The sequence below is a fragment of the Agelaius phoeniceus genome, chromosome 8 (assembly GCF_051311805.1).
Source record: "Agelaius phoeniceus isolate bAgePho1 chromosome 8, bAgePho1.hap1, whole genome shotgun sequence".
Taxonomy (NCBI): Eukaryota; Metazoa; Chordata; class Aves; order Passeriformes; family Icteridae; genus Agelaius; species Agelaius phoeniceus.
Window position 1 is genome coordinate 9,856,708 of NC_135272.1, and position 23,526 is coordinate 9,880,233.

At 51.0% G+C, this 23,526-nt stretch overlaps 1 protein-coding gene across 1 annotated transcript; it reads right to left on the bottom strand.

Annotated features, from left to right (window-relative positions):
* Positions 1–1,791: 1,791 nt before the first annotated feature.
* RGSL1 (regulator of G protein signaling like 1) lies at positions 1,792–23,197 on the bottom strand. The gene is made up of 15 exons (XM_077182703.1): positions 23,185–23,197; positions 22,456–22,538; positions 22,112–22,186; positions 21,319–21,466; positions 20,428–20,532; positions 19,642–19,803; positions 18,543–19,492; positions 18,044–18,106; positions 15,772–16,003; positions 15,064–15,095; positions 11,491–11,620; positions 10,615–10,792; positions 9,252–9,390; positions 7,326–7,450; positions 1,792–2,005 (listed from the first exon to the last, which is right to left on the bottom strand). Exons 1-15 carry the CDS (start codon positions 23,195–23,197, stop codon positions 1,999–2,001), a joined length of 2,442 nt encoding a protein of 813 aa, XP_077038818.1. The 3' UTR covers positions 1,792–1,998.
* Positions 23,198–23,526: the final 329 nt, after the last annotated feature.

The window sequence follows — 23,526 nt, forward strand, 5'->3', positions numbered from 1 at the left end:
TGAAGAGCTACTCAAACAGGGAAAGCAGGGGTTTATATATGGATTTTGAGGGGTGGAGCAGAACACCAGGGCCAATGGGATGAGGGCACAGGGGTGGAAGGGCCAATGGGATAAATTTAATCTGCATATCACAGCAAGGCATGCTGGGAGAAGCCTTTTCTTCACCCTAACAAAGGTGGTTATGGCTTGAGGAGTTTGAGCAAAGCTGTTGGGCTCTTTCTCCTGGCAGCGCTGACAGAACCACAGGACCCAGCCTCAAGTTGCACCAGGGGAAATACAGGTTGGATATTGGGAAGAAGTTTTCTATAGAAAGAGTGGTAAAGTTGTGGAATGGTCTGGGTACTGGAGTCCCCATCCCTGGGTGTGTTTAACAAAGCCTGGATGTGGCACTGGGTGCCAGGGTTCAGTTGAGGTGTTGGGGCTGGGTTGGATTTGATGATCTTGGAGGTCTCTCCCAACCCAGTGATTCTGTGATTCTGTAAAAAACACCAGGCTGCCTCTGCCAGGAGGATGGGCCAGTGAGACACCGGGCAGGATGGAAAACTGCAGCTGGTGCTGTGGCAATGTCTGGGGCACAGCCCCATGGAGGAGCCCTGGGGAGCTGGGGGCAGAACCAGCTGCCAGAATTAGTGCTGTGAGCTGTGCCAGCATCAATGGCCATCTGAGAGGTGCTGCCTTTGCCTCAGGGCTGTGATTTGAGCCCACACGCTCCATTGCCCTGCTCTCCTGCCTGCATTTGCTGTGCCTCTGCCTTTCTGCTCTGCTGGGGCTCCCCAGGACAGCTGGCTGAGCCCAGTGATGGGCTCAGGTGCTGCCTCTCCTGGCTCTGGCATGCTGAGGATGTGGATGCTTGTGTGCACAGGGATGCTCCCAGCTCCCCGTGGCTCATCTGCTGCTCTGAGAAACAAACCCACAAAGCAGCCCACAGAGGCAGTGCAGTGAAGGCTGTTCTTAGGCTTTGGTTTTGCTGTGCTGAGCTTCAGGCACATCTGTGAGGCCTTAGAGAGCCTGGGCTCAGCTGGGCTCAGGAGTGTTGGTGAAAAGCTCATAAAAACACAGCAAGGTTTTGGGGCTGAAAGCTTTCAGGGCAAAATCAACTTCCAGCAGAGCAGTTCTGAGAGTTGGTCACATTTTGTGTTGTAGGAATGGTATCAGCTTCCCAGGCCCTTCAGTTAAATAAATGTTCTTGGGTTTGGGTATCTTTGATCCTCCAGAGGCAAAGTGTTGATAATCAGAAGTGATAAATATGAAACATGTTGTCCTCTGCCTTGCAATGCACCTGGTGTTATTCCCAGGATGCATTCTTCTAGGATCTGGAATCAAAAAGTGGTTAAAAATAGCTCAAAATGACAAAGCTGAGAGCTTGCCTCTGACAAACTGATAAAGGTTGTGGTCCTTTCTTCACAAGGTCCAAAGAATATGTGTGGTTTCTGCAGCTTCCTGGTGACTTGGCAAAGTCACTTTGACTCAGTTTCACGTGGGGAGAATTAAAGCCCTTGCTATGATTTGTGCTTTGTAAACACACACAGGCTTAAAAAAAACCAACAAAAAACCCAAACCTCACCAAACAAAGCATGCTGAAGCCCCAGTCAGACATGAGCTGATTTTTGCTGGAAATTCAGAAAGGCTTTTGCAAAGCAGGCCCCATCTCAGCAGCCAGCTGAGCAAGTGAACCAAATGGGCTCTCTCAGCCTTGCTACCCACAGGAAGTATTTCATTTGTGTGGGAAGGTGAGGAGCTGAGGAGCATTTCCCAGATCCACGTGAGGAAGGAGATTTGTGTGGTGTTTCAGCTGCAAGCATGTGTCACACAGCACCTCCCTGCCAGGGCTGTGAGCTGTGAGCTGCTGTGCTGTCACCAGGTAAGCTGGAGGATGCTGTCACTTGCTTTATTTTTAGGTTTCTTCTTGCTGAGTGCAAACAATTCCCTGCGTCCAGGCTGCTCAGCTTCCTTGGATTACACCTGTGTGGGTGTTGTTTTGGGAGGGCTGAGCTTCCCTTAGGTCCTGCAGGGAAGGGAGAGATGCTGCATCAGTGGCTGCTGGTGCTGAAGGCAGGGTGAGGGTGACAAAGGACCAGCACAGGGCTCTGAGTGCCCAGGGAGGAGTTCTGGGCATAGAGAAGGACCAGGGATGCTCCGAAGGAGGAGTTGTGGCCATGGAAAGGGTGAGCAGGGGTGAGCACATGGCTGTGTGCTCACAAGGAGGAGTTCTGGCCATGGAAGAGGATCAGGAAGGCTCCCAAGGTGGAGTTCTGGGCATGGAGAGGGATCAGGGATGCTCCCAGGGAGGGGTTTGGGGCATTTAAAAGAATCAGAGAGGCTCTCAGGGAAGAATTCTGATCATGGAAGGGGTGAACACATGGCTGTGTGCTCCCAGGGAGGAGTTCTGGGCATGGAAAAGGATCAGGGATGCTCCCAAGGAGGAGTTCTGGGCATAGAAAAGGATCAGGGATGTTCCCAGGGTGGAGTTCTGGGCATGGAGAGGGATCAGGGATGTTCCCAGGGTGGAGTTTTGGGCATGGAGAGGGATCAGGGATGTTCCCAAGGAGAAGTTCTGGGCATAGAAAAGGATCAGGGATGTTCCCAGGGTGGAGTTCTGGGCATGGAGAGGGATCAGGGATGCTCCCAAGGTGGAGTTCTGGGCATGGAGAGGGATCAGGGATGCTCCCAGGGTGGAGTTCTGGGCATGGAGAGGGATCAGGGATGCTCCCAGGGAGGGGTTTGGGGTATTTAAAAGAATCAGGGATGCTCTCAGGGAAGAATTCTGGGCATGGAAGGGGTGAACACATGGCTGCATGCTCCCAGGGAGGAGTTCTGGCCATGGAAAAGGATCAGGAAGGCTCCCAAGGAGGAGTTCTGGGCATGGAGAGGGATCAGGGATGCTCCCAGGGTGGAGTTCTGGGCATGGAGAGGGATCAGGGATGTTCCCAAGGAGGAATTCTGGGCATGGAGAGGGATCAGGGATGCTCCCAGGGTGGAGTTCTGGGCATGGAGAGGGATCAGGGATGTTCCCAAGGAGGAATTCTGGGCATGGAGAAGGATCAGGGATGTTCCCAAGGAGGAGTTCTGGGCATGGAGAGGGATCAGGGATATTCCCAAGGAGGAGTTCTGGGCATAGAAAAGGATCAGGGATGTTCCCAGAGTGGAGTTCTGGGCATGGAAAGGGTGGGCAGGGATAGCACATGGTTGTGTGCTCCCAGGGAGGAGTTTTGGCCATGGAAAAGGATCAGGGATGCTCCCAAGGAGGAGCTCTGGCCATGTAGAGGGATCAGGGATGTTCCCAAGGAGGAGCTCTGGCCATGTAGAGGGATCAGGGATGTTCCCAAGGAGCAGTTCTGGTCACAGAGGTTCTGTGCAGCATCTGGGAGTTTCTGTGGCTGTTTCTTGAGCTGGTGGGGCTGCCCAGCATCCTGCAGCAAGCCCTGTGATTTGAGGGGGCCACAGGCTGTGCTGCTGGGCTCTGGGGGAGCTGAGCACCCCTGGGAGCACCTACCCAGCCTGCAGGGCGGGCTCACTGAGCGAGGGCCTCTTCTCCCCACTGGCATCTGCAGCTGAGGGAAACAACAGCACAAAGATGCCACCAGGGCTGCTGCAGGGAGCCCTCCAGCCCAGCTGCCATCCCCACAGCCCCCAGGAGCAGGAGAGCTCCATTCAGTGCTCCATTCAGTGCTTCCTCACCTTTGTGCTGCTCTGGAGGCTCAGTTTTCTTTGGGGGCCGTGGTAGCAGGAGCCCAAGGCCATCTGACATTGTGTAGGAGAGGAGAGCCTTTTTACCTGGTGAGGGGAGAGACATGCAGTGCTCTGGTGGCAAAAGTGGGGGGACAGCACTGCTGTCCCCCTCCAATCATTTGAGGTTACCCAGAGCACAAGGAAGGATGGCTGAGCAAGGACTTGACAGTGAAACAATTTGGGGACATTCTTTAGTAATTCAGCTTATGCATTTCTCAGATGCCAAGCTGAAGCATTCTGAACCACATCTGTGGATGATTGAGAAAACAAACTGGAAAAAGAATTTTTCTACAGAAAGAAAGGTGTGCCAGGCTTTGTGCCTGCCTGAGGACAGTGCCACAGTGATGATGGCAGATGGGTCCCTGCCTGCCACCACCCAGCCCTGCTCAAACCATGTCTGCACATCCCTCAAAATAAAAGAGGAGCAGGTTTTTCTGCATTTACAGGTGTTTTTCAGTGCTTTTTAAAAGGCAAAAAAAGCAATTTTAATTTTTTTTTTAATGACAGCTCAAAAGCAATTTTTTAACCTGAAGGTAAAATTTTAACCTAAAGGTTAAAAGTTCAAGTAAAATTTTAACCTAAAGGTTTTTACCTAAAGGTTAGAAGATGACCCTTAAAGAAAGGTCATTGTTGGAAGCATAAAGTGCAGAAAAGTGTCTTGGGAGCTGGTGTGGACATCAGCACAGTCAGACACAGCAGCTATTGTGGGTCACACATCTTGTCCCCCACATGCCAGGCAAGCTGAGGGGTTTTTTCCTGCCTGGCTGGTGTTAAAAATAAATGTTCCTGTTTTTTCTGACCCCACGTCTCACTCATCCCTGTGAGATGCAGCAAGGAGAGGTGGCTTGGGGAGTGTAGTCCCTGTGGGATTAATGTCCATCCTGGAGAGATCAGGGTCTTTTCTGTGTGTCCAGAGCAGCTCCCAGTGCAGTCACTCTCTGTGGCTGTGGTTAAACACGGGCTCTGCTGCTTGGCACTGCCCCAAGCCTTGCAGCAGTTTGCACTGATTTAAACACAGAATAATTTGTGGTGGAAGGGGCCTTTCAAAGCCATCCAGTGCAGCCCCCAACACCTTCCACTAAGCTCAGGTCGTTCAGAGCCCCATCCAACCTGATCCTGAATATTCCCAGGGATGGGGCTGCCTCAGCTTCTCTGGACAACCTAAACTAGTGTTTTACCACCCTCTAGTGTTAAAAACAACTCCCTATCTCTGATCTGAATCGGTTTGAATGTCACTCTCTCTGCTCCCTGAAGATCCTGGCAAACACTGGGTAACTCCACTCTAACACGAGGTTTCTGCCTTATCACCAGGTTGGAATACATCTGTGATAGATGAGGTTTTTCTGGAGGTTTTTTTTTTTTGTGACTTTTGCATTAAAACAACGACTTTTGAGAAGGTCCTGAAAGACCTCTGTAACAAGGTGGAGACCCAAGCTGAAGAGTGGATGTTTTCCATGGGAATGGCCAAGGGGTGAGGTGGTTGGAGCTATGGACATGGCCTGGCATTCCTGGGGCACAGGGCTGTGTCACCTCAGCCCTGCTGGGGAGCAGGAGCTCCAGCACCTGCCTGGAGCCATCCAAATCCTCGAACTCTGCTGCTTTTTAGCCAGAACTTGACAGTGATAAATGACAGGGGAGCAGAGCAGCAGCTTGCTGACGCCCACTCATCCGTCAAAGCAAGATTAGTATGTGCCTATTTTGGTTTCCCTTTTAATCAAAAATCAATTAGACAATTTCCAAATGAATATTCAAGCCAAGGAGAGGGCTGTCAGGCAGGCTGACAGCGCTCAGCATCACTTTGTGTTTTCCAGTTTAGAGTTATTCAGTGTATCAAAACTAAACAAGGGGCTGAGGGAGAAAAAACATCTCTTTCCCTGGAGATGTCACCTCAAAGCCTGATGGAGCTTATTCTCCACTCCAGCTATTCCAAGCACCCTCCCTGGAATGCCTGGTGTTTGGCTGCACAGTTGTTCTCCTTTTCCTGCTCCCATTTGACTTGCAGCCCAAAAGATTGGGGGTTTTTATTTCTGTTGCAGGGGGTGTGCCTGACTATTTTTAACTTGGCTATTGAAATAAATAGGAATTATGCAACAGCTCTTTGCATAGGAAGTCTCTGTGCTCACTTCCCTATTCACCAAAGAAAATTTCTAAAATCCCACTGGACAGTTTTCACTGATTTTGACAGGGAAAAAGAAATAAAAAGAATTCCATTCCATTTTCCCAGCAGGCCTGCACCACATACACCCTCAAAGCTGTGTGAAGGAGGGGGGTCAACCTAAAAGATGTCAGGTCTGGGTGTTTCTGCACTGGAAGAGCCAACCTGGAGCATGATGTGTAGTAGAGGCAATGGCCTCCAGCTTCTTGGGACCAGGGTTCTTGGCTGCTTTGGAGGGGCTTTTTGCAGGTGAAGAGGCTGGAACCCTGCCCTCCTTGCGGCCACGGGAGCTCCTGCCTCCCTTGGGCTCCTGAGAGCTCTTCTCCTGTTGGACCTTGGAGCTCCTGCCTCCCTTGGGCTCCTGAGAGCTCTTCTCCTGTTGGACCTTGGAGCTCCTGGCCCCCTTGGGCTCCTGAGAGCTCCTCTCCTGCTGTGGGACCTTGGAGCTCCTGTCCTGCTGCTGGACCTTGGAGCTCCTGTCCTGCTGCTGGCCCCGGGAGCTCCTGCCTCCCTTGGGGTCCTGAGAGCTCCTGTCCCCCTCAGGGAGCTCAAAGCTCTCCTCCTCCTCCTCCTCAGGAACCCCAAAGCTGCTGAGCTCCTGGTAGGCCTGAAAGGTCCTCATCACCTTCCAGGTGCAGAACCTGTGTGAGAAACAGCGGGGACAGCAGAGCTCCAAGGGGACAATTCCAGCTGAGCTCCCAGGTAGAATCTCATCTGCATTTCAAGCTCACCGCTGCTCACCCATTCCATGCCCAGAATTCCTCCCTGGGAGCATTCCCTGATCCTTCTCCATGGCCAGAACTCCACCCTGGGAACCTCCCTGATCCCTCTCCATGGCCGGAATTCCTCCCTGGGAGAATCCCTGATCCTTCTTCATGCCTAGAACTCCTCCTTGGGAGCATCCCCGATCCTTCTCCATGGCCAGAACTCCTCCCTGAAAACATTCCTGATCCCTCTCCATGCCCAAAACTGCACCTTGTGAACGTCCCTGATCCCTCTCCATGCCCGAAACTCCACCTTGGGAACCTCCCTGATCCTTCTCCATGCCCAGAACTCCTCCCTGAAAATATTCCTGATCCCTCTCCATGCCCAAAACTGCACCTTGGGAACTTCCCTGATCCCTCTCCATGCCCAAAACTGCACCTTGGGAACATCCCTGATCCCTCTCCATGCCCAAAACTCTACCTTGGGAACCTCCCTGATCCCTCTCCAAGCCCAGAATTCCTCCCTGAGAGCATCCCTGATCCCTCTCCATGCCCAGAACTCCTCCCTGGTCCCTTTCCATGCCCAGAACACCTCCTTGCGAGCACCCCATGTCCCTCTCCATGCCCAGAACTCCTCCCTGGGAACCTCCCTGATGGCAGAGGAACAAGTGGCTGGAGATAAAGGGTGGCATGCCCAGAGCCTCCTGCACCTTGGCAGAGAGGGGATGGAGAGGTACCTTCTCCAGAAGTACATCAGGATGGGGAAGAGGGTGACCTTGGCGTTGTGGTAGATGGCCCGGGTGAGCGGCCCCTTGGAGGATGAACGCCGGATGAAATCCCTCTCTTTCTCAGAGATGTTCACCTGGGCACAGAGCAGAGCAAAGCACTTTGCAGCACTCCTGATGTGATTGATTCAAAACATGGATATTGATCTAGTGCCGATGTCCAGCTGTGATGGACAAAGCCTCTCTAACAGTTTAGAGTTAGAAAGTGTGTGTTTATTGTGGGATAGCTCCCAAATACACACTGTGATTTACAGTGATTACAGAGTCCTTTCATCTATACAAGTATTGAATACCCAAAATACAAATGCATATTCATAACTTTGGTACATCCCATTCCCAATATGGATATTGATGTAGTGCCGATATCCAACTGTGATGGACACTAAAAGTTTAGAGTTAGAAAGTGTGTGTTTATTATGGGATAGCTCCCAAATACACACCACAATTTACAGTGATTACAGAGTCCTTTCATCTATACAAGTATTGAATACCCAAAATACAAATGCATATTCATAACTTTGGTACATCCCATTCCCAATATGGATATTGATGTAGTGCCGATATCCAACTGTGATGGACACTAAAAGTTTAGAGTTAGAAAGTGTGTGTTTATTATGGGATAGCTCCCAAATACACACCACAATTTACAGTGATTACAGAGTCCTTTCATCTATACAAGTATTGAATACCCAAAATACAAATACATATTCATAACTCTGGTACATCCCATTCCCAATATGGATATTGATGTAGTGCCGATATCCAACTGTGATGGACACTAAAAGTTTAGAGTTAGAAAGTGTGTGTTTATTATGGGATAGCTCCCAAATACACACTGTGATTTACAGTGATTACAGAGTCCTTTCATCTATACAAGTATTGAATACCTAAAATACAAATGCATATTCATAACTTTGGTATATCCCAGTCCCTGCTTCGTATGGTTATTAGTTCAAAAGCCATTAAACATGCACAGTTTGTTTCTTGAAATGGGTGGTGGTCCCTTTCATGGGGAGGGGTCCCAAAATGAGGAAGTAAATGAAGTCTTCCTCGTTCTGACCTTTCTACCTTCTCAATGCAAATATGACAAATGAACTCTTGGTAGAACTCCCATTCCCCATCTTCAATTGGTTTCAGAACAGAGGAGGCCACAATTGTCTTATGTTCCCAAAAGCTATTTATCAGTCTCTATATTCTTCATTATAAACCCAGCTAACCAAACATTGTGTTGACAAGCAATCAGTTATTAGTTAACTACTCACTCTTAACTTCATCAAGGCCTACCCATTTATTTTGATTAACTTCAATAAAGCTTATCTCTAACTAAAACCTCAGCTCCTATAAAATCCCGGAATTCTTTAAAGTTTATGTCTCAGATGGGGCCAGGTTTCTCTGCCTGACCCCACCTAAGCAGTCTCTAAGCACAGACCCAAATTCCATCCTGGCTGCTTGCCCCAGGCACAAGGGCAGGATCCCACCTGGATTTCTGTGGGAAGGGGAGATGGCAGAGCTGCTGGGGTGGGTGCAGTGGGAGGGGATGGTGGTGACAGTGGCCTCTTAGGAGTGAAAGGACTGGATTGGTGGTGTGCAGCACCATCCTGGCACCCCAGGCCTGGCATTTCTCCAGCAGTTAATGCTGGAGAATCTTCCCCATCTTTCTCATCCTTATCCACATTCTTATTCTCAATTTATCAGGGCCTGCTGGGGGGCTGCTTCCCACCCCTCCCAGCCCACGTGGAAGCCCCAAGCTCCAGAGCACACCCCAAATCCCCCCCAGCAGATCCAAACCCTGTTCCTCTTTCCCCACCACTGTTCCCAGCTGTGCTGCCATGGCCTTGAGCGATGAGCAGCCTTCCTGGGCAGGTCCTGGGGTCTCACCCTCAGCTTGGGGGGGATCTCAGAGTCCAGGAAAAGTTTGCTGATGACCTCCAGTTTCTTTTTGAGAAAGGAATCGTAGTTTTCTGACTCCATGTTCTGGGGTTCTGCATCTTCCATGGCGTCAGCCAGCCTGGAAAACCTGCAAAGGCACATGGGGTCTTGCTCTGAGACAAGTGCTGCTTAACTGCTAGGCTAGACACTCCTGTTCTTGCTTAATTTGGTGTGGGAAGTGCATTTGTAGAAAATTCTTAAATTCCTTTGGCCTTGCAAAAAAGACTAAGTACTTTAGAGAAATAGAACTATGAAAGATGCATTGCAGTGGGACCCATGAGGAGTAATTTTAGGTGATTGGCTTTAAGGCATTTACAGCATGGTGTGGCTAAAGCTGATAGGCCAAGAAATGCTTATAGTGTATTGTAATTAAGAAATAATTGGCTTCTGATTGTAATAGATTGAATTATCTGCCTACAAGCAGGTAATGAGTGAGGATGAAAGGGAAAAAATCTGCTTCCCCCATATACAAAATTCTCTTGATCGAAATAGGGTTTCTTGTGTTTAGTAGATTACTTTTCTAACTGCTTTTCCTGCCTCCTCTCAAACCTGTGTGTAAACTTTCTGTTCAGGCCAGCTCCCTGTTACCCAGACATGTGTATTGTCTTCACTTGACTTGAGACTGAAAATGGAATAAAAGTTTTTAAATGCCTCTCAGTTGCCCCATCTCTGGGTCAGAAAAGGGCTTAATCTGACAATTTGGTATTTGCTTGGACAGGAAAAGCAATCCTTAACCCTCCATCCTCAAAGCAATCCCATGGAGCAGTGACACAGGAGGAATGGAAAGCCACCTCCCTCTTCTGCCACCCTCATGGTCACAGGATTCACTTTTTGGGAAAAGAGGAGGACTAAAAGCTGGGGATTTGCGTGTTCTGGGGGTATTGGCTGCAGGTTTTGTGCCCATTGGCCATGGATTGGGCTTAGAGGTTTGTTGGGAACGTGGACAAAGTCAAGGGAGAAATGCCACCACACCTGGGACATCCAGAATGGTGTAGCCAAATGCTGAATCGCTTGGGACTACCAAAGCAAAACGAGTTCAAACAGGAACCCTGAGCCAGGGGATGACTGCAGGCTGAAATGGGGGCTTTGGAGGTCTCCATCAGAGATGAGTTTGGGCCATAGTCAAGGCAGGCTGGTTGCCAAGGCCAAGTTGGGTGGGGCTCTGAGCAACCTTGTCCAGTGGGACACATCCCTGCCCAAGGCAGGGAGCTGGAATGAGATGACCTTTAAGCTCCCTTCCAACCCAAACCATTCTGGGATTCTGTAGCACCAGGTGCCCAAGCACCTAGAAGGAGGTGGAGGAAGAACTTACTTGTCCATCTCCAGGTAAAAGCGGAGGTCATCCACGAGGAAGTTGACGATGATGATCTGTTTGTCCAAAATGCGGCGTTTGATCAGCGTCACCTTCTGCTGCTGCCCCTTGCCCTTGTCCTTCTCCTTGCGGGGGCTCTTGGCAGGACTTTTGCTCTTCTTCTCCTTGACAGGCAAGTCTGAGGCAGGGGAAGAGATGCTGTGTGCTGCTGGCCAGCACTGGGTTTGCTCCTTCACCTCACCTGGGCTTCCCTTAGCTGCATGCAATTTGCTGGGGCCTTTCTACCCCTGTGAGCTACACCTTCCCTCTGGCTTGGTGATCTCCTCCTTCCCTCCTCCTCTTTGCACCCACAGAGTGCTTATGTTCACTGTTTCCACAGGGAATGGCCTGTTGCTAAAGCCTGCTGGTCTGTCTAGCTGTTGGCCCTGGCCCTCACAGAGCCTACAAGCAGATAATGAGTGAGGATGAAGGGCAAAAAATCTGTTTCCCCCATATACAAAATTCTCTTGATCTAAATAAGGTTTCTTGTGTTTAGTAGATTACTTTTCTAACTGCTTTTCCTGCCTCCTCTCAAACCTGTGAGTAACCTTTCTGTTCAGGCCAGCTCCCTGTTACCCAGAAAACAATTTCCTTTTGTTTGTTTTTCTGGCCTGTCTCACCTTAGCTCCATTTACTGTTTCCTGTTTTGGGGTGTTTTTGGTTTTTTTTAGGCAGGGATGCAAACTTGTATAAGCAACATTGCTTGAGAGAGATGCAACAGCATAGCAGGGCACTAAGTGATGGTGGTGGGAGGTAAGGGACAGGTTTTCTCCATTTTCTTCTCTATCTAAAGCCAGGGGAGGGAGGAGCAGGGGTGGCAGGACGCACTGGACATACTTTCCCTCTTGTTTCTTCGCTCCTGACGGAGAAACTCCTGAAATTCTGCACGGCGTGTTTGATTCTTCATGTCCCTCTTGAACTTGCAGAAGCTCCTGACAAGCTCCCGGATGGCATCCCAAGCCCATGCCTGTGGGGACACAGCACAGGTGGCATCAGTGTCAGTGCCAGTGTCACATTCATATTTTCTGGAAAAATCCCCTTTGCCCAGGATTTCTTCTCCTGGGAAGCTGAGAAGCCTCAGAGAAAAAGGAAAACAATAATTATCTCATTTGCTTCTCCCGTGTTTTGCTGCTTTGGAATGTGGTTTGGACATTGTTTACCAACTGGTCATTGTATGATTGCTTTCATGTGAATTGTTTTAACTTAATGGCCAATCACAGCCAGCTGTGTCAAGGCTCTGGAGAGAGTCAAGAGTTTTTCATGAGTACCTTGTTAAGCCTTCTGTCTGTATCTTCTGTATTCTTTAGTACAATATAATATAATATAATTATAATATAATATAATTATAATATAATATAATTATAGTATAATTATAATATAATATAATATAATTATAATATAATATAATATAACATATTACATTATATATTATATTATAATACATTATATTATATATAACGTATTACATTATATATTATATTATATATTACATTACATTATATATTACATTATATTACATTATATATAATATAACATATTACGTTATATATAATATAATATTACATATTATATTATATTAATAAATTAGCCTTCTAAGAACTTATGGAGTAAGATTCATCTTTCCTTACTGCCAGAGGGGCCCCTGAAAATACCACAAGCACTGGGGCTGAGCCCTCCTGTTGGGACCCACCCCTGTGAGCTGGAGCAGCCTTGGCAGTGGGATTTGTGTCCCAGCCATCATCTCTGCTTTCCAGCATTTCTCAGTTTCCCTGCTGGCCACGGGGGATAGTGTGAATCCCTCAGCCAGTCCTGAGCCTGCAGGAGGGAGCTGTAGGAATGTGCCCCTTGTTGATGGAGTGACAAAACTATCCTTTGTCTCCTTAAAAAGGAAAAAAGCCCAGAAGTTTCTTTCCTCAGTGAAAAAGGCATCTCATAGGACCTGGGGGACTTCACCTCAAATTTAAGGATAGCTAATTGGACAGAAGCCAAAAAGTCCTACCTGGGCAATTCATTAGAAAAATAAGAGAACAAAGAAACTAATGGCTTTTGAGGGGTGTTTTACCAGGAGCAAGAACCTCTTGCACCTGGCTCGGTTTTTCTCTGTGAAAAGTTTTTTCTTTTGCCTTTTATTAAAACCTTTATGTTTCCAACACTGCCACAGAAGCCATCCTGCTGATTTTATGCCTCCTAAGGTAGCTGAGCTATCTTGGGTGTGAAATAGATCTCCAAGAGCTCAATGAGACCTGGCTGGAGGAGACCCCTATTTCAGGGAGCCTATCTCTGCTGCCTTTCTGCAGCTCTCCAAGTCTGAGCCCCTCACCCCATTTATGTGGCATCCCTTGTCTCACAGCAGCTCCCCTCTGCCTTGCCTGGCAAACACCCTCACACTGGGTCTTTCCTCACCATCCTCTGTGTCTCGAGCTCCCCTGTCCCTTCCTGCACAAGCCGAGGACGCCTAGACCTGGGCTTTCTGTTCCAGGGCAACAAATCCTGCTGCTGCTCCTGCTCCTCTTCCTTCCTCTTCTGCTTCTGTTTTTTCTGCTTCTCTGTCTTTTTCTCCTTCTCTGTTTTTTTCTCCTTCCCTGTCTTTTTCTGCTTCTCCGTCTTTTTCTCCTTCTCCGTCTTTTTCTCCTTCCCCGTCTTTTTCTGCTTCTCTGTCTTTTTCTCCTTCCCTGTCTTTTTCTGCTTCCCTGTCTGTTTCTGCTTCTTCTTCTTCTGATAGTAGGGTCCTTCCTCCTCTTCCTCATCCTCATCCTCCTCATCCTCCTCGTCGTCCTCATACTCCTCACCCTCCTCCTCCAGCCTGCCAGGTGGGAGAGCAGAGAGAGCATCAAGGGCAGCCAGGGGCATGAGGAGGGCACTGGTTTGATGGAAGGGGGGCTAAGGTGGGGAGCAGCTGATAAGAGATGGCCCTGGGGTTGGGGTCTCACTGGATTTCTGGTCCTGGAGGAGGTTGGACAATGGTAGAGGGCACTAGGTACCCTCCCCTGCACTCTCTTCTTGCACATGGGACTGTCTGTCCTGCTTATCTGCAGTGTTTCCTCCTCCAGTCCAGCAGCCTGCAGGCCCAGAAGTGATTTGGTAGGTTTGGGGTGAGGGTCTGGATGGAATATCAATGCTGATGGGCCATAGAAAAATTCATTTATAGCAGTTGCTGTCTGGCCCCTTGGGGTGGGATGGGTATTGGGCAGGGTGCATTCGTATAACTGGGCTGAAGAAACCAGCTCGGCTCAGGTGCTCACCATCATTTCTCCATTTGCTTTACATCCCAGTGCAAGGACTCATGGCTGGAGTATTCCCAGGAGGTGAGATGTGAGTTCACAGTGTGGTTTTAAGTGATTTTTCTGGGAATCTAAGCACTGCTCAGGTGACATTCTGGGGGTTGATTGAGGATGAAGTGCACAAGATTTGCACAAGGTGTGAAGAGTAAATCTGGGGGGGTGGGGGTGTTAATTTTTCTCCTTTCTCTGGAAATTCTGCAGTTTAAACCCACAGGCCACCCTACATCTGAGAGGTCCAAATGAGCAAAAAGGGAGCAGTGGCACTACAGGGGAGCACTGGGAAGCACCTGAAGGAGGGTAAGGAGCAAAGCTGTGTGGTGAGAGGTGCCAGACCTGCGTTTTCTTGCTGCCCTCTTCCTTGCAGCAGCAGCAGCATTCTCTCGAGCAATCCTCTCAGATGCAACAGCTGTGGGGACAGAAACAGGGCTGGCCTCTTCCCCAGGTGACAGCCAGAGGTGACAGCAGACAGCTGGACCCTGGAGCCTCCACGTGGTGTCTCTGTGGTGACTCTGGCCCAGGAGACACTGAGGGAGCTCTTCACTACTGGGATACTGGGACACACAAGACACATGATGGACTTTGGACCTGGCTAGCTTAAGAGATTTGATAACAGGATGCCTTGGCAAGAGCAAACAGAACTTTGAGGATTAAATCAAGACTGCAGGAAGATTCAATCAGACGGGTTTACTGGAAAAAGAAAATTACATCAGACTTCTGCAAGCAAGAGATGTTGAAAATGTATAAGTTTGTTTATGTGATCTTTAACCCAGTCATTGTAGTAAAACATTATAAGCCTTCCTAAAACAGTCTAGAAGCATTTGTAGTCCACAATAAAATTGGATTCTTTGACCACCTCACAGTCTCCCCATCTCTCACATCATCGCCAATACTTCACCTCTCATGGTTTGACCTCCTCAGCATCTGCTTCAGAGAAATCCCCCAGTGCCACCCTCCCTGGCTGGGTTAATGCCCCAGAGCACAGCCTGTGGTGGCTGGAGAGGCCTTTCCTTGTGGAGGAGCTCCCCAAGGGTGCTGGATGTCTGGAAGCCCACCTGGCCTCTTGCCTGGACTCACCGAGTGCTGCACTCATGAGCTGCAGGAGCTCCTCTTCCTTGCTGGGGCTGCTCACAGCCAGCTCATCTGCTATCATCCTCTGGAATTCTGCATCAGAGAGAGGACAGGGGACAGAGCCCATGTCCATTACCTCTGGTTACTACAACCCTTCAGCACTGGCTCTGAGGGCTGGGTTTTGTCACCTTCCTTGTCCCCTTGTGTGTCCTGCTCCATGATCTACCCATGACACTGCCTTTCTTGGGTAAAACTGAGGGCACACAAGCTACAGGGGTGCTACAGGTGTCTGCTGTCACCCTCAGTGCAGCACAGAAAACTGGTGTCATTCCCAAAGGATTGCATGACAGAACAAAGCTGAGGGGTTGCACCAGTGGCACCAGCATAGGCTGTCCCAGCATCCTCAGGAGGCCAAAATGTGGAAACTGAGGTGACAGGAGCTAGTGCTGGCTTTGGGCTTCAGCCACTTTGCTGCAGCCTTCATTTGATCTGGTGATCCAGGACAATGCAGGGATGTGGCATTTGGTGCCCCTGCTACTGGAAGGAGGGAATCTGGCCCTTGTCTAAAATCCCAGTGGGCAGTTTTGACTGATTTTGACAGGAAAAAAAGCTGCCAAAGCTTTCATTACAAATGAAGGCTCCCAGACCCACTGTACCAACCCACCCCATGATGTCCATCACCTGTTTAGGGATACCACCAGAGCATAAACCATGTTTTACTGGCTTCAGCCAACATGAGCCCCACCAGGGATGGAGAGCCCCCTCTTACCAGCACTGCCCAGGAGCAGCTCCATCTCTGCCTGGATGGAGCCCCCTTTCTGCAGGTCCCGAGCAGCAAGCAATTGCCAGTGCTTGGAGGAGACCCCCTCCAAGCTCCTCGTGCCATGCAAGGCCTGGCCCAGCTGCAGGGCCTGGTTCATCCTCTGGGACAGGTGGAAATGTCCCCACCTGCCAGCAGCACGGCCTGGCACCTCAGCCATGGGGACATCCATGCCTGGAGCCTGCAGTGAGAACAGGGCAGGGTGATGGCACAGAGCACCTTCCCCATGTCCAGCACTGGGCCCAGGATGCCTCAGGTTTGAGCTTTTATGTTTTGAGCTTTTATGTTTTTTAGATTCTGGGCTGCTTTAGTGTGTGGGTCTGGATTCACATGAGGGGATGGTGAGCTCTGTGCACAGAGCAGGGAGACAAAACAATTCCTGCTCCAGCTGGGCACCAAGGACAAATGATCCAAATCTCAGCACCAAGAGCACAAACAGCATGGAATGAAGAGAGAAAAACAAAAAGGATGGGACTGCATGGGCTAAAGCTGTAATTGGACAAATAACTCCAATATGGAAATGGAGCAGAACCTATAAAAGGGAGAAACTCCATGGCCTGTTGTCCATTTTGTGACCATTTTGGTTCATCTTGGGTGCAGCCCTGGCTGGGCTCTTGTGCTGCCCAAGGTGGATCCATTGAGGCCTTTAATAAATCCCTGCTTTATTCTTTAGCTCTGTCCAGCCTCTGTTCTAGGTCAGCCTTCACAAGGCATCACCCACATATGTTTTACTGCACCTCAGACTCCAGACCTGCCTGCTTTAGACCTCTGCTCGAGCTTTAAGCAGTCTGGAAGGAACCTGTGAGAGCACAAAGCTCAGCTCAAGCTGGCTGGGATGTACAGGCAGCCAGAGGTAGGCCAGACACAGCCTTGCAGCTTTCCTGAAGGGCTCAACATCCCCTCAGGAGTGCTGAAACAACCCTGAAGGTGTCCCCAGCAGCCTGGCAGCCTTGTGTGCTGTTTTTGTTGGCTGTTGTCACCAGCTGGAGCCCTGGGAGTGCCTCCCTCATTCCCCCAACCCTCCTGCAGGTTTTACCTCTCCCCAAAGACAAACAGTTTGCACAGCTCACCGAGCCCAAGGGGTAGAGTGGCTGATTCCTGGCTGGGAGCTGAGAGCAGACACCAAAAATAGCCCTGCTAAGCTGCCAGCAGCTCCCCTGACAGCGGAGCAGCAGCGCCGGGAGGAGTTTGGCTCAGGGGATGGTGCCCACAGAGAGCAGGGCCCGACCCTGCTGAAGTGCTAATTGCACTCCCAGAGCAGCTCTGGCCTCACAGGGGAGATTTCCTCCACAAGAGGTGCTTAAAAAACCTGGGCAGCTAATTAACTTCCCACTAAGAGCAGTTGGGAGCTGCCAGCTGACTTTGCTGACTTTTCCAAAATGCTCAGCTCTCCCTGGCTGAGGCTCTGGGAGCCAGGTCTTTGAGGACACCAAGCCCTGACAGCCTCTCCTTAACATTCCCAGGATCAGCTGCTGATTTTACATTTCATTTTGGGAAAGCAGTTGGTTTGAAGAACACCATCTGCAGTGAGAAGAACTGCCTGCACAGGTTGTGCAGGTACCAGGGCAGGTGGGATGCTCAGGGGGTTCTGCCTGCATGGAGGTTTCTGGGGGTAATGCTGGAATCTGGGGAGGTTTTATGGGATTTCTGATGCTAGGAGGAATAATAGTCTGGGAAGAGGGCTTGAGTGACTCTGATTTCGTGTATCATCCTTTTTGGTGGAAAAAAAGAAGTGGAAAATTTGAGGGTGGTTGAGTCACAGGCTAAAAGGCTGCATGGCCTCTTCCCCCCTGTGCTGACCAGGCAGTGGTGCTGGGGCAGTGTTATCCCATGTGTGTCATGCACATGACTCACATAGATAGCAGTAATAATTACACATTAATAGTGTGGGCAAGGAAAAAAAGGGCAGATTAATTCCCAGAAGTGCTGGGCCCACCCATGCCTACACTAAAAGCCTGTAAATACATTTCTCCCAGCTTTTAGGCAGGGTCACAGCTTGTCCCAGGGGAGCTTTTACAGGTTGTGCCTGCAGTGCTGCCAGCTGAACAGGCAGCTGGAGCAGGGTAGGATCTGCTGTGTCACCCTGTGGCAGCACTGGCTGGGGATATTGTGGGATGCCAGACCACTGCAGCTAATGCTGGGCTTCTCCTCCCTCTCCACCTTTTCACATCCCCACTGGAGCCTGCACACCCCCAAGGATGCCCCTGTGCATCCCCCTTACCATAAACTGGAGGAATGTCCTGTCATCAGCAGCCAGAAATTCCTCATAGAGGCCACAGAGCACCTGAGGAGGAGCAAAGGGGGATTGTCCTTAGGCAGGGTGACAGTGCTGGTGCCACGGGTGGCTCACACCTTGCTGACATGCCCAGGACAGGCCTGCACATCCAGCTTGGTCCATGGGGCTGCCCAGAAGGGCTGGGATGCTAAATGGGTTTTACTGGGGTTGTGCTGGAACCATGATGGGTGCAAAAGGATGGTCCTGGAATGTGCAGCTAGCCAGGGTCACCAGAGATGTTCAGTGACTGCCCAGAAAACCTGTGAGGATGCTCCTCTCCTGGCCCACTGCAAGGTGACTGCAGGTTCTTCCCTTCCTAATCCCTTTTCCTCTTCCTTTTCCAAATGCTTCACTTCCTAAACATCCCCAGAGCCCTCACACCACCACAGGGGTGCCAATGCCAGCTGTACCTCCCAGCCTGACTGCAGCCAGCACCCCTGTGTACCTTGCAAATCTCCTTCTGGGCTCTGAATATCCAGGGGGAGAATTCTCCATATATCAGACGGTTCCACAAACTCACGAGGGTCCTGGTCTCCAAGGGCAGCTTCTCAATGCTGCTGTCCTCCAGGTAGGTCTTGCAGATCTTCTCCCCAATCTGATGGCGCAGGAAGAAGCTGTTTTCTCTGCTGGAGTCCTGCACCACGGGCAGAAACTCCTCCAGGTCGTGCCACAGGTCCAGGAGAAGAGTCTCCATGGGCCGGTTCTGGCGCTGCAGGAAATCTCTGAAGGGTCTTCCAGCACAGGCCTCGGCACTCAGGGCCCAGGGAAGGAAATCCAAGGTCTTGATTGGCTTTTTCAGGGATGGCAGCCGGGCAAGGGATGCAGAGGGAAGCAGGTCAGGGGGGATTTTCTCCTTACAGAGGTTTTGTAGATCCTGCACTGCACTGGACTGAGGTCTGCCAGGAAATGCTGCTCCTCCTCTGCCTCCAAAGGTAGGATGCTGGGACTGCTGGGGGGGAATGGATCCCACAGCATCCTTATCCAGACTCAATTCCTCCCTGCTCCCAGCTGGCCCTGGCTGCTTCTCTGCTTTCACCTGAAGAGTGGCCATTTTCAATTCTTGGCTGTCTCTCCCCTCCTTGACCAGAGCCCAGACCTCTGCTTTGGCCTTCTGGCTGCAGTAGGGCCCTGGCACACCCTGGCTCCTTCTGATGTGCATGGTGGGGAGGAGCCCTGCAAGGCCTGGGGGCTGCCAGCCAGCCTGTGATAAACGTTCCTGATATTCCTGCAGCAAAGGCCAGCACAATTCCTCTTCCTCCATTCCCATCTTGCAGTGCACGAAGAATTTAGGGAGCCAGTAACTCTGAATCATGCAAAGGACCTGTTCCTGCATCTTGCTTAGGATCTCCCTCCTGGTGCTGATGGACTGGATGTGCCTGGCTTTTGGAAGAGATCCTGAGAAGGATGCAGGGAGTTATGACAGGGAGATGGCTCTGTGCAGGCTGTTCCCCAGGGAGGGGATGGCATCCCATCCCCCTGGGAGCAGCCAGGAAAGATCCCCTCTCTGGAAGGGCAGTGCTCTTCCCAACTCCCATGTCTCTTACCCACGATGGTGGTGCAGAAGGTGAGGATGCTGGAGCCTTCACGCAGGTGAGTGGCTCTCAGCCTGTGCTCCAGGGACAAGAACAGCTCCCTCTGACTCCCATCCGACTCATCCAGACCCAGCAGCCTCTCAGTGATGAGCCAGAAGTCGATCAGTTCTTCCCCTACAGATCAGACAAGGGATGGGAGTTGGGAGGTGTGATGGTGTTCACAGGGGTCTGAGGATGAGGGAGGAGACGAGGATCTGACTCCATGTTTCAGAAGGCTTGATTTATTATTTGTGATATATATTATATTAAAACTATACTAAAAGAATAAAAAAAAATCATCAGAAAGCTAGCTAAAAATAGAAAAAACCCCAAAAACTTGTGGCTCAGACAAAAAGTCTGAGCCAGCTGACTGTGATTGGCCATTAATTAAAACCAACTACATGAGACCAATCACAAATCCACCTGTTGCACTCCACAGCAACAAATAATCAATGTTTGCATTTTGTCCCTAAAACCTCTCAGCTTCTCAAGAAGAAAAATCTTAAAGAAAAGATTTTTTCATAAAAAACATCTGTAACAGGGAGGAGCCCCTGGAAGCCCCGAGGGTGGATGAAGCTGAACCCAGGGAACAGAGCAGAGCAAAGCCACGGTTGTGCATCTCCCTCCCATCTCTGCTGCTGGTTCACCTTCCAAAGCTTTCCCGGGCATCTTACCCATGCCCCCAGCTCTGTGCCAGCCTCCTGGCAGGCAGGTGGCCCTGGCTGGCAGGGAGGGGGCTGTGGAGCATCCCGTGCCCACCTGCAGTTCCTCGGAGGAAGGCGCAGAGGTGCTGCATGCCCTGGCTCCCGCTGATGCACCTCTCCAGCAGCCACTGCTCAGCACCGTGCCAGTTCAGCAGCTCTGCTGTGGGACACACAGCACAGAGGGCATCAGGGCTTGCCTGCCACATCCCAAGGAAACTCTCCAGCTCCCACCCTGGAAGAGGCTGCTCTAGGGAGACCAGCAAATCACCCTGAGCTGGGAGTTTTGGGCAGGCTGTGGGATGCACACGGGGTGTTTGCAAGGATAACTCGCTCCTGTCTGGGACAGCGTGTCCTGCTCTTGTGCCTCTCTTCCTTGCAAAGGCTCATCTTTTCTGTCCTGAGTTTTGGGTTTGCCCTCAATTTCCTCCAACTTTGAGTTTCAACCCGACTGGAGAAGCAGCAGCAATGTATTTAGGAAAAGCCTCGGTGAATTGCTTATTTTTCTGAAATGAGAATCAGTATTCCTGCTGCCACAGCTTTCTTTCCAGTGGCAATTGACACACAGGCTGAGGAAATACCTGGCTGGACTGAGAAGACTCATTTTAGGGGCAAAGTGAGCAAAATCCCGAGTTGTTGCCAGTAAGAGAGATCATAGCATGTCCTCCCAAAGCATCCCTGCCCAGCAGCAAACCCAAACCATCGGCATTCCCGTGCCCCACGATGCTCCCCAGCCCTGCTCCACCCCTGGACCCCTCAGTAAACCCTGCTGGGCAGGTACTTTTATAACAACATGCTGGGGTAAACCCCTGCACATCCCTAAAAATGGGACGTGCAACGCCTTCCTAAGCCGGAGCAGAGGCACGACCCAGTGGGCAGGCACTGGCAGTGCCAGCCCCGCAGCGAGAGGAGCAGCCGATCCGATTTCCTCCGTGCCGCGATGACTCACCTGCTTCCCCCGAGCGAATGAAAGCCAGCAGCTTCTGGCAGAGGACGAGGTGCAGGCACAGGCTGGATTTGCAGAAGTGAGGCAGACGGTGCTTTTCCAACCAAGCCAGCAAAGCCGCGGGGCTGGCATCCTGCGGTGCCCAAGGAGAGGATTAGCTGCGAGCAAGGAGCAGGATCCTGCTGGGCTTTTAGGGTGAGTAACAGGTCCCTGCTACGGGGGAGGAGGTGGGGAAGGAGCCCTGTTGCTTTATGGCGATGGTGGTGCTGAGGCACAAGGGGGATACTCCTGTTACAGCCGCTGCCTGTGCCCAAAACGAGCTCCTGCAGGGCTTCCTTCCTCTTCCTCACCCGCCTTCCCAGAGCCCAGGCATGGCAGCTCCCCGGGGGCTTCCAGAGGAGCGGGGGTTCCTGTTTGCTTTGGGATCTGAGCGCTGCAAGGGCTGTGGGGAACGGGCACGAGTGGGGAGGGAGGGCTGAGCCAGCCCGGTGACCAGCAGGGCTTGGCTCCTGTTGAATTCAGGAGGGATCCAGGACAAGCGGATGATGTTTGTGTCCCTCTGTGCCGCCACACATGCTCTCGGTGTTTATGGATAGACCCCATAAACTGCAGCAGGACTTTAAATGGATCGTGCTCCGCCCAGGGCTTAACAGCGAAACGACGGCCGGGGTTGAAATGATCGCTCACAGCTGCACGAACAGAGAGCCAGAGAGGGGCCCTGGCAGTGCCAAACCGGCTCCTTCCCTCCCCTGCCCTGTGCCCTTCCTCCCGCTCCTCCCTTCTAACAAGTTCTCACCAGGTGGCTCGGCAGCTCTGGCCACAGGCACCACCGGCCCATGCCACTGATGTAAAGGGGTGTCTGCCCAAAAATCTGCATTAAAACACAAAGGGAGAGCTGAAAGAGATGGAGGGTGGCAGAGCAGCACAGAGCCCAGCTGTTCTAGTTAGATCCCACTACACAGAAGGGCATCAAATTCCCTTTTAGACCCTTTATCTCCAAGCTGAGATCCTCAGCTTTCCCTCATTTTCCAGCCTGAACGTGGTGAACTCCCAGTTTTCCTGCAGCCTCTAATGCCACACAAAGTTCACCTGAGGAGAGCTCTGAAAGGCTTCAGGTTTGATGGTGCAGAGTGGACTTACAGGAAGGCTCAGAAAGATGTTGAAAAAGTCAACAAAAACATCATCTTGCAGCAGCAGCCCCATGTCCGTGGAGGCTATGGATGCTACAGGGGGAGAAGAGAAAGTTACCTGGGCTTTGTGTGGCCAGCTGTGAGCCAGAGGAGGAGTTCTGGGAGGGAATCAGCTTTGGGAGATGTGAGGTACAAGCTTGTCCTGTGCTCATGCAGGGGGAGGATTTGGAGCTGGGACAATCTGTGAAATGTGATTTGGGATGTGTGGCAGAGGCTCTTTGGGAAGCACCAGGTTCAGGAGCATGCAGGAGCTGGGGAGTTTGAATGGCAGCCTCCCAAACAGCAAAGGTTCACAGAGGCTGGGCACAAGTGTGGTGGCATCCACAGGGCAGGAGAAGGGAGGTGGCTGCAGGGCACAAGCTGTGCTCCTCTGCCCCACCCAGACACTGGGAATAACACAGCTTATTCACCCAGGACTCAGTGCAAGTGTCAGTGGCCAACACCTCCCACCACCCTGTGAAGTTTTATTCGTTTCTGGAAGATCTGGATGCAGGAGGGTGTGCTGGCATCAGCCTGCTGGTGGCTGGGTGCCCCTGGAAATGCCCTCTTCCATCAAGGCACAGCTGTGCTGCAGGGGGAGGACCTATATTTCAAAACTTAATCCTGCTTTTTCCCCCCCTTTTTCCACCTTTTGGGGTGTGTTTAGAGGGGCTGAAGCCCCCAGCAAAGGGGAACTCACCAGCAGTCATCATGATGGTGCAGTGTTCCGGTGCTGCGTTCCGAAGTGCCACCCTGATTGTGACACACTTGTTTGGGTGACTCCTGGGGGGCTGCAGGGCTCTCAGCAGCTCCCTCCAGGCCTGCTTATCCTGCAGAGGAGAGCACTGAGAGAGGATCTGAGCAGTGCCTGTATGTGCCTGGAGAGGGGATGTGCAGGGGGTGGAAGCCAGGCTGCTCTCGGTGCTGCCGTGCAATGGGATGAGCAGCAACTGGAACAGAGGAATTCCCACCTGGACATGAGGAAAAGCTTCTTCACTGTGATGGTAACTGAGCACTGGAACAGGTTGCTCTGAGAGGTTGT

What these genes read in the sequence shown, in the direction of transcription:
- RGSL1 (XM_077182703.1), bottom strand. An exon ending in CATTCGCTCGGGGGAAGCAG is followed by an intron (nt 20,533 to 21,318) that starts GTGAGTCATCGC and finishes TGTGTCCCACAG; the next exon opens with CAGAGCTGCTGAACTGGCAC. An exon ending in GCGAAGAAACAAGAGGGAAA is followed by an intron (nt 10,793 to 11,490) that starts GTATGTCCAGTG and finishes CCCCTGCCTCAG; the next exon opens with ACTTGCCTGTCAAGGAGAAG.